The sequence below is a fragment of the Stigmatopora argus genome, chromosome 15 (assembly GCF_051989625.1).
Source record: "Stigmatopora argus isolate UIUO_Sarg chromosome 15, RoL_Sarg_1.0, whole genome shotgun sequence".
NCBI classification, from domain to species: domain Eukaryota; kingdom Metazoa; phylum Chordata; class Actinopteri; order Syngnathiformes; family Syngnathidae; genus Stigmatopora; species Stigmatopora argus.
This window is the reverse complement of record NC_135401.1, coordinates 3,847,831-3,864,328: the sequence shown is the minus strand read 5'-3', so window position 1 is coordinate 3,864,328 and position 16,498 is coordinate 3,847,831. Positions and strand designations below refer to the sequence as shown.

General features: G+C 41.0%; 2 protein-coding genes across 4 annotated transcripts in view; one reads left to right on the top strand and one right to left on the bottom strand.

Moving 5' to 3' along the window:
• tfb1m (transcription factor B1, mitochondrial) overlaps positions 1-4,531 on the top strand; it is a 28,530-nt gene extending 23,999 nt beyond the window's left edge. Inside the window, exon 3 of one of the 3 annotated variants that reach the window (XR_013305237.1) lies at positions 3,957-3,970. Coding sequence is in view for 2 of the 3 variants with exons in the window: in XM_077621174.1 (XP_077477300.1) it covers positions 3,957-4,394 (438 nt within the window). In the remaining variant the exon portion in view is untranslated. Of the gene's footprint in view, positions 1-3,956 lie in introns of all 3 variants that reach the window. The other 2 variants (XM_077621174.1, XM_077621175.1) reach the window with 2 other exon arrangements.
• The window catches only part of tiam2a (TIAM Rac1 associated GEF 2a), a 53,455-nt gene continuing 41,248 nt past the window's right edge, over positions 4,292-16,498 (bottom strand). The window contains exons 17-27 of the mRNA XM_077621168.1: positions 16,380-16,448; positions 14,727-14,852; positions 13,600-13,708; positions 11,406-11,585; positions 10,438-10,556; positions 9,995-10,103; positions 9,363-9,421; positions 9,179-9,281; positions 8,238-8,331; positions 7,777-7,922; positions 4,292-6,551 (exon numbers count right to left, since the gene is read on the bottom strand). Coding sequence (XP_077477294.1) covers positions 5,983-6,551; positions 7,777-7,922; positions 8,238-8,331; positions 9,179-9,281; positions 9,363-9,421; positions 9,995-10,103; positions 10,438-10,556; positions 11,406-11,585; positions 13,600-13,708; positions 14,727-14,852; positions 16,380-16,448 — 1,683 coding nt within the window. The 3' untranslated portion in view covers positions 4,292-5,982. The remainder of the gene's footprint in view (positions 6,552-7,776; positions 7,923-8,237; positions 8,332-9,178; positions 9,282-9,362; positions 9,422-9,994; positions 10,104-10,437; positions 10,557-11,405; positions 11,586-13,599; positions 13,709-14,726; positions 14,853-16,379; positions 16,449-16,498) is intronic.

Sequence of the window (16,498 nt, the reverse complement as noted above, 5' to 3'; positions counted from 1 at the left end):
CCAAAAATCCTTTTTACCTGTACACAATATCGATCCTCCTTTCTTTCCTTCTTTTCTATGGCCATCGAAGCTAATGCTGAAAGTTCAAATCCCACTTGGTAATCATTTTTCCCTTAACTAGAAACAGCAATGTGTAGTCAAGACTTTCCAATAATCACCAAGAAAAGTGTGGTGACTTCATGGTGCAGAGGTTTGTTCACCTGACTGCCATGCAGGCAGTTGTGGTTTGAATCTTAGTTGGGAATCATTTTTCCCTTAAATAGAAACAGCCATGTGTAGTCAAGACTTTCCAATAATCACCAAGTAGTGTGGTGACTTCATGGTGCAGAGGTTTGCTCACTTGCCTGCCATGCAGGCAGTTGTGGTTCAAATCCCACTTGGTAATCATTTTTCCCTTAAATCGAAACAGCAATGTGTAGTCAAGACTTTCCAATAATCACCAAGAAAAGTGTGGTGACTTCATGGTGCAGAGGTTTGTTCACCTGACTGCCATGCAGGGAGTTGTGGTTCAAATCCCAGTTAGGAATCATTTTTCCCTTAAATAGAAACAGTCATGTGTAGTCAAGACTTTCCAATAATCACCAAGAAAAGTGTGGTGACTTCATGGTGCAGAGGTTTGTTCACCTGACTGCCATGCAGGGAGTTGTGGTTCGAATCCCAGTTGGGAATCATTTTTCCCTTAAATAGAAACAGCCATGTGTAGTCAAGACTTTCCAATAATCACCAAGAAAAGTGTGGTGACTTCATGGTGCAGAGGTTTGCTCACTTGCCTGCCATGCAGGCTTTTGTGGTTCAAATCCCACTTGGTAATCATTTTTCCCTTAAATAGAAACAGCAATGTGTAGTCAAGACTTTCCAATAATCACCAAGAAAAGTGTGGTGACTTCATGGTGCAGAGGTTTGTTCACCTCACTGCCATGCAGGGAGTTGTGGTTCGAATCCCAGTTGGGAATCATTTTTCCCTTAGATAGAAACAGCAATGTGTAGTCAAGACTTTCCAATAATCACCAAGTAAAGTGTGGTGACTTCATGGTGCAGAGGTTTGCTCACTTGCCTGCCATGCAGGCAGTTGTGGTTCAAATCCCACTTGGTAATCATTTTCCCTTAAATAGAAACAGCAATGTGTAGTCAAGACTTTCCAATAATCACCAAGAAAAGTGTGGTGACTTTATGGTGCAGAGGTTTGTTCACCTGACTGCCATGCAGGGAGTTGTGGTTCAAATCTCAGTTGGGAATAATTTTTCCCTTAACTAGAAACAGCAATGTGTAGTCAAGACTTTCCAATAATCACCAAGAAAAGTGTGGTGACTTCATGGTGCAGAGGTTTGTTCACCTGACTGCCATGCAGGGAGTTGTGGTTCGAATCCCAGTTGGGAATCATTTTTCCCTTAAATAGAAACAGCCATGTGTAGTCAAGACTTTCCAATAATCACCAAGTAAAGTGTGGTGACTTCATGGTGCAGAGGTTTGCTCACTTGCCTGCCATGCAGGCAGTTGTGGTTCAAATCCCACTTGGTAATCATTTTTCCCTTAAATAGAAACAGCAATGTGTAGTCAAGACTTTCAAATAATCACCAAGAAAAGTGTGGTGACTTCATGGTGCAGAGGTTTGTTCACCTGACTGCCATGCAGGGAGTTGTGTTTCGAATCTCAGTTGGGAATCATTTTTCCCTTAAATAGAAACAGCAATGTGTAGTCAAGACTTTCCAATAATCACCAAGAAAAGTGTGGTGACTTCATGGTGCAGAGGTTTGTTCACCTGACTGCCATGCAGGGAGTTGTGGTTCGAATCCCAGTTGGGAATCATTTTTCCCTTAAATAGAAACAGCAATGTGTAGTCAAGACTTTCCAATAATCACCAAGTAAAGTGTGGTGACTTCATGGTGCAGAGGTTTGCTCACTTGCCTGCCATGCAGGCAGTTGTGGTTCAAATCCCACTTGGTAATCATTTTTCCCTTAAATAGAAACAGCAATGTGTAGTCAAGACTTTCCAATAATCACCAAGAAAAGTGTGGTGACTTCATGGTGCAGAGGTTTGTTCACCTGACTGCCATGCAGGCAGTTGTGGTTCAAATCCCACTTGGTAATCATTTTTCCCTTAAATAGAAACAGCAATGTGTAGTCAAGACTTTCAAATAATCACCAAGAAAAGTGTGGTGACTTCATGGTGCAGAGGTTTGTTCACCTGACTGCCATGCAGGGAGTTGTGGTTCGAATCTCAGTTGGGAATCATTTTTCCCTTAAATAGAAACAGCAATGTGTAGTCAAGACTTTCCAATAATCACCAAGAAAAGTGTGGTGACTTCATGGTGCAGAGGTTTGTTCACCTGACTGCCATGCAGGGAGTTGTGGTTTGAATCCCAGTTGGGAATCATTTTTCCCTTAAATAGAAACAGCCATGTGTAGTCAAGACTTTCCAATAATCACCAAGTAAAGTGTGGTGACTTCATGGTGCAGAGGTTTGCTCACTTGCCTGCCATGCAGGCTGTTGTGGTTCGAATCCCAGTTGGGAATCATTTTTCCCTTAAATAGAAACAGCCATGTGTAGTCAAGACTTTCCAATAATCACCAAGCAAAGTATGGTGACTTCATGGTGCAGAGGTTTGTTCACCTGACTGCCATGCAGGGAGTTGTGGTTCGAATCCCAGTTGGGAATCATTTTTCCCTTAAATAGAAACAGCAATGTGTAGTCAAGACTTTCCAATAATCACCAAGTAAAGTGTGGTGACTTTGTGGTGTAGAGGTTTGCTCACTTGACTACAGTGTGGGCAAGCGGGGTTCGCAACCCGGTGGCCGTTGACTTGCGACAGACTGGTGGATGAACCATTTTGCCATTAAAAAAGACTAAGTCTTTCCTTCAATAAAAGCATCCTATGACCATGTATAGGCGGGCCGCCTCATGGTGTAGAGGGTAAGTCACCTGCCTGCCATGTGGGAGGCGAGGGTTCACGTCCCGGTGGCGCACATGGTGTCGAAGGCTGACTGGTGACCAGCAATCGACGACTGTATGGTGTCGGCAGTCGGCCGAAGGCCGACTGTCGAACACCACCAGGAACCCCTCCCCTCCAACTGTCTTCCGGTCAGCCGAAGGCTGACCGGAAATAAATTGTTTTGCTGAAAAAAATGACTAAGTCTTTATTTTAATGAAAAAAGGATCATCCATTTACTGAACTACATAGTGTAGTGATGAGTCAAACGAGAGCGGGATTCGAACCCCAGCCTCCCACATGGTTGTCAGGTGAACAAACCTCTGCGCCACGAATTGGCCACACTTCAATTTGTCATTATTGGAAGGTCTTGACTACACACAGTTGTTTCTTTTTAAGGGAAAAATGATTCCCAACTGGGATTCGAACCCCAGCTGCCTACATGGCAGTCAGGTGAACAAACCTCTACACCATGGTGGCCACACTCTACTATGTCATTATTGGAAGGTCTTGACTACACACGGTTGTTTCTTTTTAAGGGAAAAATGATTCCCAACTGGGATTCGAACCCCAGCTGCCCACATGGCAGTCAGGTGAATGAACCTCTACACCATGTATTGGCCACACCTTACCTTGTCGTTTTTGAGTACACACTGTTGCTTCTGTTTAAGGGAAAATGACACCGCGCCAGTAATCGAACCGCACCAGCCCGCATGGCAGTCAGGCAAATGAACCTCTACACCACAGTGCACCCACTTTTCCAGCAAGCAAGGACACACAATATAGTAAATGAATGAACAATTTTCAATTTGAAAAATAAAAAGACCAAGTCTTCTCCTTAAATAAAAACAGCCTTTTATGTAGTAAGGAGCCCGTGAGCCAGGAGTAGCACTCGTAGTTAGCAAACAGAAAGTGGCGGACACACCCTTTTCCCGGCATAACTGTTGAATAATTCTTCGATCTGATTATTAAACAGACACGATGGTTGCCACATTAAAAGCATCTCACCTGCGTTCTCCCACCTTCCAGAATGCTGTTCCCCGATGCGTGTCGCGACGGATTGACGGAGGAGCTGATGCGCGAGGCGGACGTGGAGCCCACCCTGCGCCCCACCGAGCTCACCCTTGGCCACATCAAGGCGCTGGTGGATGTCTACGCCGGTATGTGCCACCAGGACGAGCTTCTGTTCGGCTACAACTTCAGAGAAGAGCTGCGGTTGAAACGCCTCACCAGGAAACGGGGGCCGCGACCAGAGGTGAGCCCAAAGACCCCCGAGCGACCCGATTCCACCCCAGAAAGCCAATAAGTTTGTTTAGAATACACGCCCACTCCCACGCCAAGACAGGACTTTCTTCCAGGCAGCGTTCACAGATAAAAGTTTATTTCCAAAAAATTCCATCAAGAGGAGGAATTCACATTCATTGGTATGCTAGCATTAAAGGCATAGTACGAATGGACCGTCTTTAGTGGTTTGCTCTAAAATCGTATTTCAACTCCATCTTCATTTACAAAAAAAAGCACTTGGTTGCAAATGATTCCTGTCTCATTTCTAAGTTGTACAGTTTCAAGTAGAAAAAGGAATAAAATAGCATTTACAAAAGACATCAACATACAAACTGACTTTTTTTTTAATTATTGCTACTCAGAATCCTTAAAGCAGCCTTCTTTCAAACAATAATTCCTTAGAAAAGAATCCCAGAGGCTATTCAGGATATGCGCAACCTTCCCATTACAAGTTTTCTTTTGTTTGCAAGTAAATTCAATTATAAACGCCTCAAGTCTTAACCCAAACAGACTTTATACAAACTCAATCTACATTAAAATAAATAAAAACTGCAATAATAAAATTAAAACCTGTACAGAAAGAGTTCAATCATATAGGCAGACAGTGTACATTAGTGCACAAAATATAGAAGACCAAAATGGGAAGAAAAATAAAGATATTTACTGCAGCAGGATTTTAGATCTTTGCTTTCAGTCGACATCATTAGTTGGGACACAACTTTGAAATCTACATTTATCCTTTCCTATGATCCAGTCTCCTATTAAATGTGTTTCCTTCAACTCTTAACAGGAACCGTGTCTTTTTTAATGACGTCCCCAACTTTGATTTTGTTTAAACCGCCAATTCTGTGCAAAATGTATTTGGTCAGTTTGGCCTATTTTTGCGTGTGGGCTGTTTACATCTGGTGGGGTGCTATTGTGCACGTGTCAAGGCACGATGGAGGGCCACATTTGGCCAGTTTATGTTGACCCTTAAGGTCAAAAATTAGTATCGATTTGCTTTTTGAACTTACTGTTTTTTTCCCCTCTCTCTCGCTTCACTTCAACTTGTTTCCAAAACATTATTTTACCTAAAGTGATTAGTACCATTAACTGTGTACCCTGGCAGTCATTGTTCTGACAACCTATTCATTGTTTCTTTCTTAAAATCAGGTAAGGAAAATAGTTGCTTTGGTGCCATTTTGTGCCTTCATGTTGTCAAGGAAAACCATGTTTTTAGATCAAATTATCACTATTATAGCAGAAGATAATCACGATCCAATTTGTGACCTTTACAAGCTTGATCAGATTGTTATTTGTCCCCTGGACAAAAATGCTGGGTTGGTACAATCAAAGGTTTCTTATCTGCTTAATTCTAATTCTGAGTTTAAGACTTTCATGCATTAATCATGATTTTCAAAGTGTTTTTTTTTAAATATCAATTTCCCTCTTTTGCTAACTACCACAACACATACGACTAAATTAAGATAATGCCAACTTTTGAATAGCTGTCTACTGCTTAAATTCAAATTACGGTTGATGTAGTACCTGGGAATGAAAAAATGTAAAAATTTTGTTTGAAATTGTGTTTTTTTTCTCAGATTTGTGTCCCTTAGTGCAACAAATAAAGTCCAATCCTGTGATTTTCACCCATTGACGACCAAACTTAAAAAATATATATATAATAATTGCTTTACATATCACCAGATGGCACCAAAGCAAGATTACCGCATACTTAAATGTCAAATGAAGGACTTGTACACCCCCGTTGGTTGTTCGCGTGTAAAGGGCGCTAACTGGGGTTGCGTTCCAGGGCATTCGAAGGTCTTTCCGTGTCGTAGAAACAGTCCTCGTTGACGACCGAGGTCAGACTTTGGACGCTAAACTCCCTCTCTAGGAGTGCGTTGAGGTCCAGCGTGCCCGGCGGCGACGACGCGCCGTCGCGGATGTCCAACGAGCGGCTGCGCTCCTTAACGCAAGCGAGCACTCCCGGGCTTCTCCGCAGACCGCCACTTTTCCTCTTTGCCGCGCCCAGCTCGTCTCTCGCCAAGGAGCCCCCCTCCGGTGGTCGGATGTGGGCGGCGGCGGCCGCGTATGTCAGCACGGGCTCTTCGCAAATTTTTAACTGGAAGAACCGAGCGTCGAGCGCTTCGCCCTTGGCGGCTTCGCCGGAGCCGTCGTTGTTGTCGCTGAGGATGTCGGACTCCTTCGCGGAGTGACTTCCCAAGCTCTCGGTGACGGGAGAAAGGGGAGCGCCGCTCGGGCCGCCATCTTCCGAGTCCGCTCCGCACTTGAGATTCCGGGACCAGGCGGGCGGATCTCCGAGGGGCTGCCGACACACCCGGGAAGGCCTGGAGGAACCTGGAAGGGAGACACGCACGCACATGCAAGTCAATTGCGGACCTCTTATCTGGCAAAACACACGGCGCTCGTGGACATCCGCTCTTTTGGTGACCTCAAAGGTGAAGATATGATCTGGCTAAGGTGGATTTCACACTTCACACATTCAAGCAAATACGACCTGCAGGCGCGCGGAGATAGCCACCGAGAACATGTTCTCCGTCTGGCGTGTTTTTCGACGGAATACCTTCCGGGAAATAAATGATGCGGGTACCACGTTCACATCGCAATGTAGAATATGCCAGGATATGAAGATTTACAGGGAGTCTTGGGTAAGGATGTCCTTGACTTACGATGGTTGGACATTACGAGACTCAAGCTTTGTCTGCCATGAAGTTACAAGCATGGCTTCTCGTCGTAATTGTACACATTGTATGTTTTTGGGTTGTTATCCACTGTAAATAAGAATTTCCTACTACTAACAATGCACGTTTTGTCAACTATAGTTTAGACAAGGGTGTCAGACTCAGGTTGGTTTGCGGGCCCCATTAACATCAACTCGATTTTATGTGGGCCAGGCCATTTTAAATATAATATTTTGATTTTTTTTTAATAAATGGAAAAGCCCTAAATATCCAGTTTTTCATAGATCTAAAACAATGTTTATTTGAGCTTTTTTTATATATATTTTTAGATTTTACAAAATGATTTTTGAACTAAAAACAGAAAAAAATGATTTAAAAATTACAATTATTGATTTAAAAGGGGGAAAATCAGGAAATTTAATTTACATCTATACTCCATTTTAATTTGATCCTAAAATAGAAAGTCGGCACTCATGATTTACTTTCCCGGGCCACACAAAATGATGCGGCGGGCCAGATTTGGCCCCCGGGCCGCCACTCTGACACGTGGTTTAGAGTAAAAAAAATCCCTAATTTAAAATTCTACCTAATTTTACTTTACTTATTGGAAGGAGGATATTTATCATGCTTCAAATGCCATTTTGAAGGAAATTGGTCTAAAAATTTTGAGCAGCTAACCTCATTTTAACGACACAGCAACATTAAAACGAGTGCAGCTCGTACAGAAAAAACGAGAGCAGATTGTACCAATAATAAGACAATGGCTGCCATTGACGACGATAAACGTTTCGTCCGCTTGAACAGACAGGCTGACAGCAAATGTACAGGTTCAAAATGAGACGTCTACAAGCGAGAAAATAAATAGAAAGCAAATAAAATACCTGTCGTCGGCGCGGTGGCACGCATGGCCGCCAGGCGTTCCTTGCAGCCGCGCTCCAACGTGGCCTCGCCTCTCGTGTTCCTCCTGGCGTTCTCCCTGAGGATGGAGCGGATCACCTTGATGACGTTCACCTTGTTCTCGGGCTCGCTGAGGAGGACAGAAGAGACGCATGAGAGAATCGAACCATTTTCGAGGCTAAACGTCGATTGAAAGAATTGCTGAAAAAGGAACATTCATTCAGCCTGATCCCAATTTCTCAGCACGTTAAGTGACTTTCAATCTTGATAAAAAGCTTCACATTGGATTATTATGACTTTTCTATATATAAAAGAAATGTTTCCATGTTAATGGAAAACTAAATACTGAATTTTCAGTCTTATACATTGATTTCAACACGTTTTGACTAATAGAGTCTAATTGAACACCATTCTGAAATAAATAGCTATGGGCTAAATGTCTGACCTGCTACACAGCTGGAAGACTGTCTGAGGTCGACCTTCCACTTCAGACCTGGAGTGAATCAGTTCCCAAATGCAGCAACTTTCTGTGCCCGGTCCTGCGAGAAAGCAGAGGTTCATTTAATCCTCCGCTCTTTCAAGGGTTTATCATTTTAGTGGAGAATGAAGAGAAATGTCAGAAATTGTGTGTGTGTGTGTGTGTGGCCAAGAAGAATGAGCTTAAGACTGTGTTCTGGGAAAAGGAGAGAAAAAAAGAACAAAGAGATTTGCTGGATTTTCTCTGTGAGTGATTAGCGGAGTTGGCGTTGCAAGTGGCGAATTACAAGTTTTACGATGTTTCTCAGGCGGTGGCTGTATTCAACGTGAATCATTCATGGCGCCGTGATCCCACAGATGTTACATTTCCAACCAATTCTAAACCTTTAATTCATCTCTTCTTGTTTAATTTACATATCTATCCTTTGTGCAACCTAGAAAATGTATGTATTATGTTTTTTTATTGATTCTTTTTCACACGTTTTTGGTGGAAATAAACGACATCTGGTCACACTTCCACTCGCATCCACTAGTCCATTACAAAATCCCACATTAAGTGCTATCTATACCTCTTTTAAGATGTTTTTTTTCTTCCAAATTTAGAATTCTTGGATGAAACCTGGTTTGCAATAAAAACTGAGAAAATGTTATAATGAAGGCCATTTGTTTTTCAGACATAAAACTTTACTTTAGCATTCAAGCAATAAATTGATATAAATGTACTTTTACGTCTCTTTTTTTACCCCAAAGTGTTCTACAAATATAGCAATTATCGTCTTAAATGTGAAGTATCGGGATTAAACAGTGACTTATCTGTGAATCGTGACGCGAATCGTATCGCAAATTGTTTTGTATAATGCCAAATATTTGTGCCATTTCTACTAATTGGTGAAGAAGAGAAAATCTTACCGGCTGTATTTCCCAGCCGGACCTGGAGTGCCGACAGAGGGATGAGCCAACGGAACTTGAAGGGGTCGGGATCGCCGTGAGAAAGCGCCGAACGGGAGTTGGCCTGATGGCGTCAAAAACAAGAAAAGAAATGTGACTTTTGTGCCAAGTCCACATGAATAACATGGCGAAGCGCAGCCCTCACCATCTTCTTCTTCAGCTTGTTGTTTTCCCTGTAGACCAAGATGACTGCTTTCTTGAAGACTGGCAAGGAAGCAAAACACGTCAGCATCTTTACTTTACTCACGAGGGACACAAAAGCAAGAAGCTACAGTGGCATTTTAGACGCAGGCCTGAAAGAATTTTTTTCAGGTCATCGCTGTCTGTGATTTAACCACAAAACGGATTAAACGATCGAAATGTCAGGATAGAAGTCATTGGCATGATTTTCTTGTCTCCGAGATACCACTAGAATGGAATGCACACTACAGCTTCAAAAACCCAATTGTTATTAAACAATTAGTGTGTTCATGTAGACGACAAAATCCCAAAGTAATAGCCATAGGAAAGAGTTATTAGTACATCAGTGGCTTCCAAGAAACAAAAATAATTCACTAATCCCTTTTTAAATCATTTATGCAGCACAAAATAAGGTTCTAAATGAATGAAAAATACAAACAAAACTATTTAGTTTGACATTTAAAACAAAAAAAATGTTTGTCTCGTTGTCTACTTTGGCCCAGATAAACTTTAGCAAAAAAACATCGTCTTATATTCGGGCCAAGATGTTAACTACCTACTGTGGCTGTTAAACAGATTTATTTGGAGTAGACGTACCAAACACGGTCATTTCGGGGTCTTTTCTCATGCGGCCCAATGACGGATGTGGGTTTAGCCAGACTGCCGTGGAATGCAGAAGAAATTCTCCCATAGAGATTTCGGTCACCTGCCAAACACACGGAAAACCCCATGAAAAAACAACGTTATAGATACAAGCAGTGAACGACGATAACCGCTAGCTGTTTACACGCAGGTTCTACCGCAACCCGGGCCATATTCCACATTCACTTTGAACAGCCACTAAATATTCTATCAATCACTAAATGTATTCAGTACCCAAAAGGCCAAGGAACACAAGACATCACAAACAGCACGGGTAGCAAAGCCGTTTGGTGACGCGCATGTGAAGGAATATCCAATTGAACTTTTAATATTTATGAAAAGGAATAGTTCTCCCTACTTGGGAGACCTTACGAGATTTGACTTGTAAAAGATCGTACCTCTCGATCGTGGCCCGCCCGCTCGGTAACGAGTTGATCAAAGACGGTGCCGTAGTCCTCGTAGATTTTCTGCATCTCGTTGATGTGGCTGGCCACCTTCTCCATCGCCCTCAATGCCTCTGTGGGGGCGTCGGTAAAAGAAAAGAAAGTGTTACAATGTGTTGGGGTTATTCTGGGATATTATTATATATGTGCGCATTAATCATTATATGTATGTGTGGAATATTAATCATTATATGTATATGTGAAACATTAATCATTATAACCAGACGAAAGCTCAGTATAACGGTTACCAAGGACACTTCCCCCTGCAGCTGGCCCCGAGGACATTTAATTGTTTTGCCCTATTCTGAGGACTATTGACCTGACCGATCACACAGTCCCGGGCCGAGGACTGTTGATCTGAGTTCGCAATGAAGATCTGTGAAGGACTCATAAATTGCTTTGACTTGGATTCCGGGAGCAGATGGCGATAATCGAATCAACTTCCGAAAATACTCGCATATTGTTTTAAAATAGTGTTGCTCGTTTCACCTTTTATGGAAATTGTTTTGCTTACTTGTGCAAATTCTTACGCAGTTGTTTTTGGTTTCCGACCTGATGTGCAATTGTTGTTACAGTTGTTTTTTGACCTTAATTGTGTAATTCGGGTTGAACGCTTATGCAATTGGATTGAATAGATCACCTTGTAATTGTTTTGATTTGTCTTTCCTTTTATTAAAGTATATCTATTAATGAACCCATCACAATGGCTACTGGCCAAAATAGCTTGGCACGTTGGTATACACTTAAGCAAGGGTGTCAAACTGGGGGTCACAATCATGCCGACTAGATCTCATGTGGGCCAGACCATTTTATTTTTGGCCCGATAAGTTCACTCGCTATCAATGGCACTGAAAAATGATAAGTGAATTGGATATCTATGTTTTTCCTGTTTGACATCCCTGCCTTTGAAAGTGGAAGCCTACCCGTGAGATGGCAATGCTCCTCGCTGTTGGCATCCGTGAGGGAGACCAGCTCCCTGAGCAGCAGGGGGTACTTGAGAACCCTTTGGACTGGTTTAATCAGGTAGGACTCCAGGGTGGAGGAGTGCTGCTTGGTGGGATTCCTTGCGTCTAAAAATTCCTTGAAGGCTCGATCCGTTTTGGCTGAAAAACAAACAAACGTAACTGTTACCAATGCCTTAACACCTGTGTTAAAGTGGCGGCCCGGGGGTCAAATCTGGCTCGCTGCATCATTTTGTGTGGCCCGGGAAAGTAAATCATAAGTGCCGACTTTCGGTTTTAGTATCAAATTAAAATGGAGTATAGATGTATATTAAATTTCCTGATTTTCCCCCTTTTAAATCAATAATTGTAATTGTTTAATCCATTTTTTCTGTGTTTTTAGTTCAAAAATCATTTTGTAAAATCTAAAAATATATAAAAAAGCTAAAATAAACTTTGTTTTAGATCTATAAAAAAACTGAATATTCAGGGCTTTTAATCCAGTTCTTTTAATCCATTAATAAAAATTTAAAAAATCTAAATATTATATCTAAAATGGTCCAGCCCACGTGAAATCAAGTTGACGTTAAAGCGGCCCGCGAACCAACCCGAGTCTGACACCCCTGCCTTACCAAGTCATGATGGAAATTAGGCAGTTTTCACAGCAGCAGGAAAATTCAAATATAAATATAAGACTTGCACTCCAACGCGACTATATATGTATTTCATTTCTGTTTATTATGTATGTATTCTTTGGCGGGTACGGCTTATAGTCCAAAAAATACGCTAATGGATAAATGAGGACATATCATTTCCTTGAGCAACATGCTTACTTTGCGGGGGGGCGTTAATATATTGATTATAGCGCACGCAGCTGCAGATACAGCCGCTCAGTCGACACCTCCCAGAGTAATTGGCAGGCAATTAACGAGATGAGAAATAAATAAGGAAGTCAGCCCGTGGCGTAATGTCGAACGGTGGGAGGTGATGAAGATGGCAGAGATAGCAATCCACAATATTTTTGTCGAGACTTTCTGGGTGTCCTTGGATCAGCCAGATGTGATTTGGCTGTGGCCCTTTTTTTTTAGCATGGTGAGTCACCATCCCACTTTACATGGACACTGTATAGTTAGCTGGTGCAGCACAGTGCAATTATTTGACCGCATGTTTTATTTATATATGGGTACATGTGATTAAGGTTGCCGGAGTGATTTTTTTATTTCTCTTTTTTTTAATTGTTTGGCTCAAATATGAGTTAATAAGGTGCATGTTAGAGTGGAAAAGAATACATATTAGAAATTTATTTTGATATTTTTTAATTAATTTGAAAATGTATCCCTTAAAAGTAGATTTTTGTGTTCTAAATTCGTTGTATTTCTTCCAAACTGGAAAGATCCGGCCCACCGCGTTTTTTTTGTGTGAGCCATGAAATTTCATGAAATTTATTTGACTGCAAAAATGCCTTTTGTGGAATAGCACCACCAGTTTTGTTATACGCAGCTGTGTATGATGAAAATAAAGGCTTTTGATTTTTTTTTATATCCATCGACCTCGTGTTTTTTGCTAAAATAGATATTGAACGACTTTTTCGTGTTTTTTCCCCTTCCTTTGGACCCAAAATAAATATTTTCTGCTTTTCTCCCTAGCTTCACTAGCATTGAGATCGCTAATTGTCCAATCCATTTTGATGGATTGGATGTCTTGCCAGTACAATAACACTGCACACGGTAACAACATTATTATTATTATTATTATTTTACCAAACAGAACATTTTTTGACTACTTACATACAATCGAATAAAATGGAAAAAGAAAAAAAAACATGAACTACATTAAGTTAAGTGCTGCTCCCAATTCGAATAAACAGAATGTTATTTTCCTCTGGGTAATGCGGAACTCTCAGACTCGTCCGAGTGTCTAATCCTATTAAATGCCCTGCAGCTTACATGGAGAAATGTCCCACGTAATTCTGATAATGGAGCAAAATGACCCATCTCCAACCCTGGTGGCATAGAAGCACAGCCCTTTTCTTGTTCGGAACGGCGCTGCCAAATAGCGCTGGAAAGCCCAGCGTGAATCCTTTGACACAAATCGGGAAAGTACAAAGTATTCCCGTTAGATATGCCCGCCCCCCTAGTGGCCAATGGCTTTATATTCCCATAGGATCTGGTCGTACCTCTCTCCAGGACCTTCTGGACCTTGATGTGGTTAGCACAGAAGCCGCTGTAGAGTTTGAAGTGGTCAGCGTAGTATAAGAAGGAACCCCCGAGAGAAAACAAAAGCTTCTGCGAACAGACAACGAGAAGAGATGAGTGTACATTGCATGACATAGAAAGTGTAAACATGTGAAGTCGGGAGCACAACGCTTCCAAGTTCCATCTCTCTCGGGAGATGAATCCAACACTGTCCTCTGCCTCTCGCCTAATCTCTCGAGTGGAGCGGCTTTCAGCACCTCACATTGTAACCAGTGAACCACGGCGGCAATCAATAGACCTCCTTACCTTTACGCGTCAAGCCAATAAGTCAGCCCACAAACCTTTTGCCATACCGTCTCAATTAATTATCAACCTCCAGACCTAAGTGTTGACAGCAGAGATTGTTCCATATACCGTATTTGCTGAGCTGCATTTTTTTCATACTTTGGATGGGCCTTAGACTAATGCTCAAAAGCAACTTGTTTTTTTCTCTCTCTGACCACCGACAGCCTGTTGTGTTGCATTTTTTTAGGCTATTTATCTGAAAACTGTCATGTTAACTGTTATGTTATGTCTATTTAGCCTGTTGTTGTTGTCCACTTTGCTATTGTCACTTTACTTGTTCTTGGTTTCTGATCAAATTAAAAAATTGACCTCCCAAAAAAGATGGAATTTATACTCCAGTGCAACTCGGATATATTATTACTCTTCATAAGTGCAACTTATACTCAAATCAAAAAATAAAAGATGACTTATTAATTACTTTAACATGTTTGTTCTCAGGTTTCTGTTAAAATTGGCCTCCCAAATACGCAACTTATATTATTTTTCTCTTCATTGTGTTGTATATATACTTACTTATAGTCCGAAAAATAAGCTAAGTGAAAAAAGATGACTTATTAATTACTTTAACACACAATTTTTTCTTAGTTTCTGGTCAAAGAAAAAACTGCCCTCCTAAAAACGTGACTTATATATAATTTCCCTCTTCATTGTGTATTATTTGACTCTCCCCACTTCCGACGTATAATACGAAAAATACAGTACTCTAAGTGCATAATGAGTGAAATATTGAGATATGCTATTTCTTGTAGTAACAGCATCGAACCTTGAACTGCGAGGGTGTCTCCAGCGTGCTGAAATCAGGGGAGGACGCGATCCTCTCCTCCAGCGTCTGCAGGAAGACTTTCTGGAAGTCCAACATCTCTGGCAGACTGCCGAACAAACTCTCCATCTGGAGGGAAAGGCGCAAAGGCCAGGAATTGTGGGTGAAGTCAAGTATGAGACAGCTGAGGGGGGTCAAAGATAGCTAGTAATTCATAACCATAAGTCAGACAGGCACCCCAGAGCGTAGTAAAAGCGATACTCTCATGCCTTCATCACTTACAGAGCCACTTAAGGAACAAGTAATGGCTGTGCTATAAATGTAACACGCATACCAACACATTCTCTCTCTTTCTGTGTGAGACATACATTGAGGGTCAGCAGACCCTTCATCAAAAGCCTTGTGAGGTCTAACACGACCTTGTCCATTTTGCGCCTGGACACTTCTCAGTGTCTTGTAATTATCTTTTAATTTGCCCACTGCTCAATGGCCTATCGACCAGTAGTGCATCTTGGGGGGGAAAATGCCTGGGTTTGAGGTCATAGCTGACGACACACACGATATATATTGAATTACATTTGCATTAGAGCATTAACGTCAACTCGGTTTCATGTGGGCCGGACCATTTTAGATATAATATTTAGATTTTTTTTTTTGTAAATGGATTAAAAGAACTGGATGAAAAGCCTTGAATATTCCGTTTTTTATAGATCTAAAATTTATTTGAGCTTTTTTTCTTAGTAAGGGAAAATCTTTTTTTAATTGATTTCAAAAGGAAACCAAATGTTTCTTTATGTTCCATATTAAAGTGGAAAACAGAAAATATTTTTATATATTTTAAGATTTTACAAAATGATTTTTGAACTGAAAACACAGAAAAAAAATGATTAAAAATTTGCAAATATTGATTTAAAAGGGGGAAAATCAGGAAATTTCATATACATCTATATTATCATTTTAATTTGATCCTAAAACAGAAAGTTGTAATTTACTTTCCCGGGCCACACAAAATGATGCACCGGGTCAGATTTGGCCCCCGGGCCACCACTTTGACACCTGTGCATTAGAGCATGAATTATTATTATTATTATTTTAATCCCATGATTGGGATCTGACAGGATTCAGAAAACATACATATGTGATGATTTTCAATTATGTTTAACAACCTAGTGCCCATTTTTGTCGTTTTGATTTACATTATCTTGAAAATTTTATTGAAAAACAGTTATTTAATATTAGCATGTTCATTTTAGATTAAGCAGGTAGCAGAAAAATTTTAACTGAAGCCAATTTTATTAAATCAAGCTCCATTTATTTGACCTTAGTCTGTATAGAAAGACCAAATGTTGAAAACGGCTGTTTCTCCATAACAGTTGAGCAAATCAACTTCAGATTTGTATTCCCGGCAATCCCATTTCTCCTTAGAGGAACAATTAAAGTTTATTCTTCTTCCTTTCCCGCAGTGCAAGAGGTAAGTAGAAATAATAGTCTTTGCAGGCATGTCCCTTTGGGAAGGTCATGGAAAGGAAGATGCTATTCACATTCCTAATGAGAAAAATCTGACCTGGCTAGATTTATCCTCATCATTGCGTGATAAACACTTAACAAATTCCATGTGATATTTTGCCTCAACATCATTACAACATGTCCACTTACCTCATCAAGGGTAAGAAAAGTTTCATTCTGTAAGGGTTTCAGGTAGATCTCGAACAAACAAGACAGATCCTGCACAGAAATGTCAAAAAGGAGCGAAAATAAAAAAGTTTAGACACCCA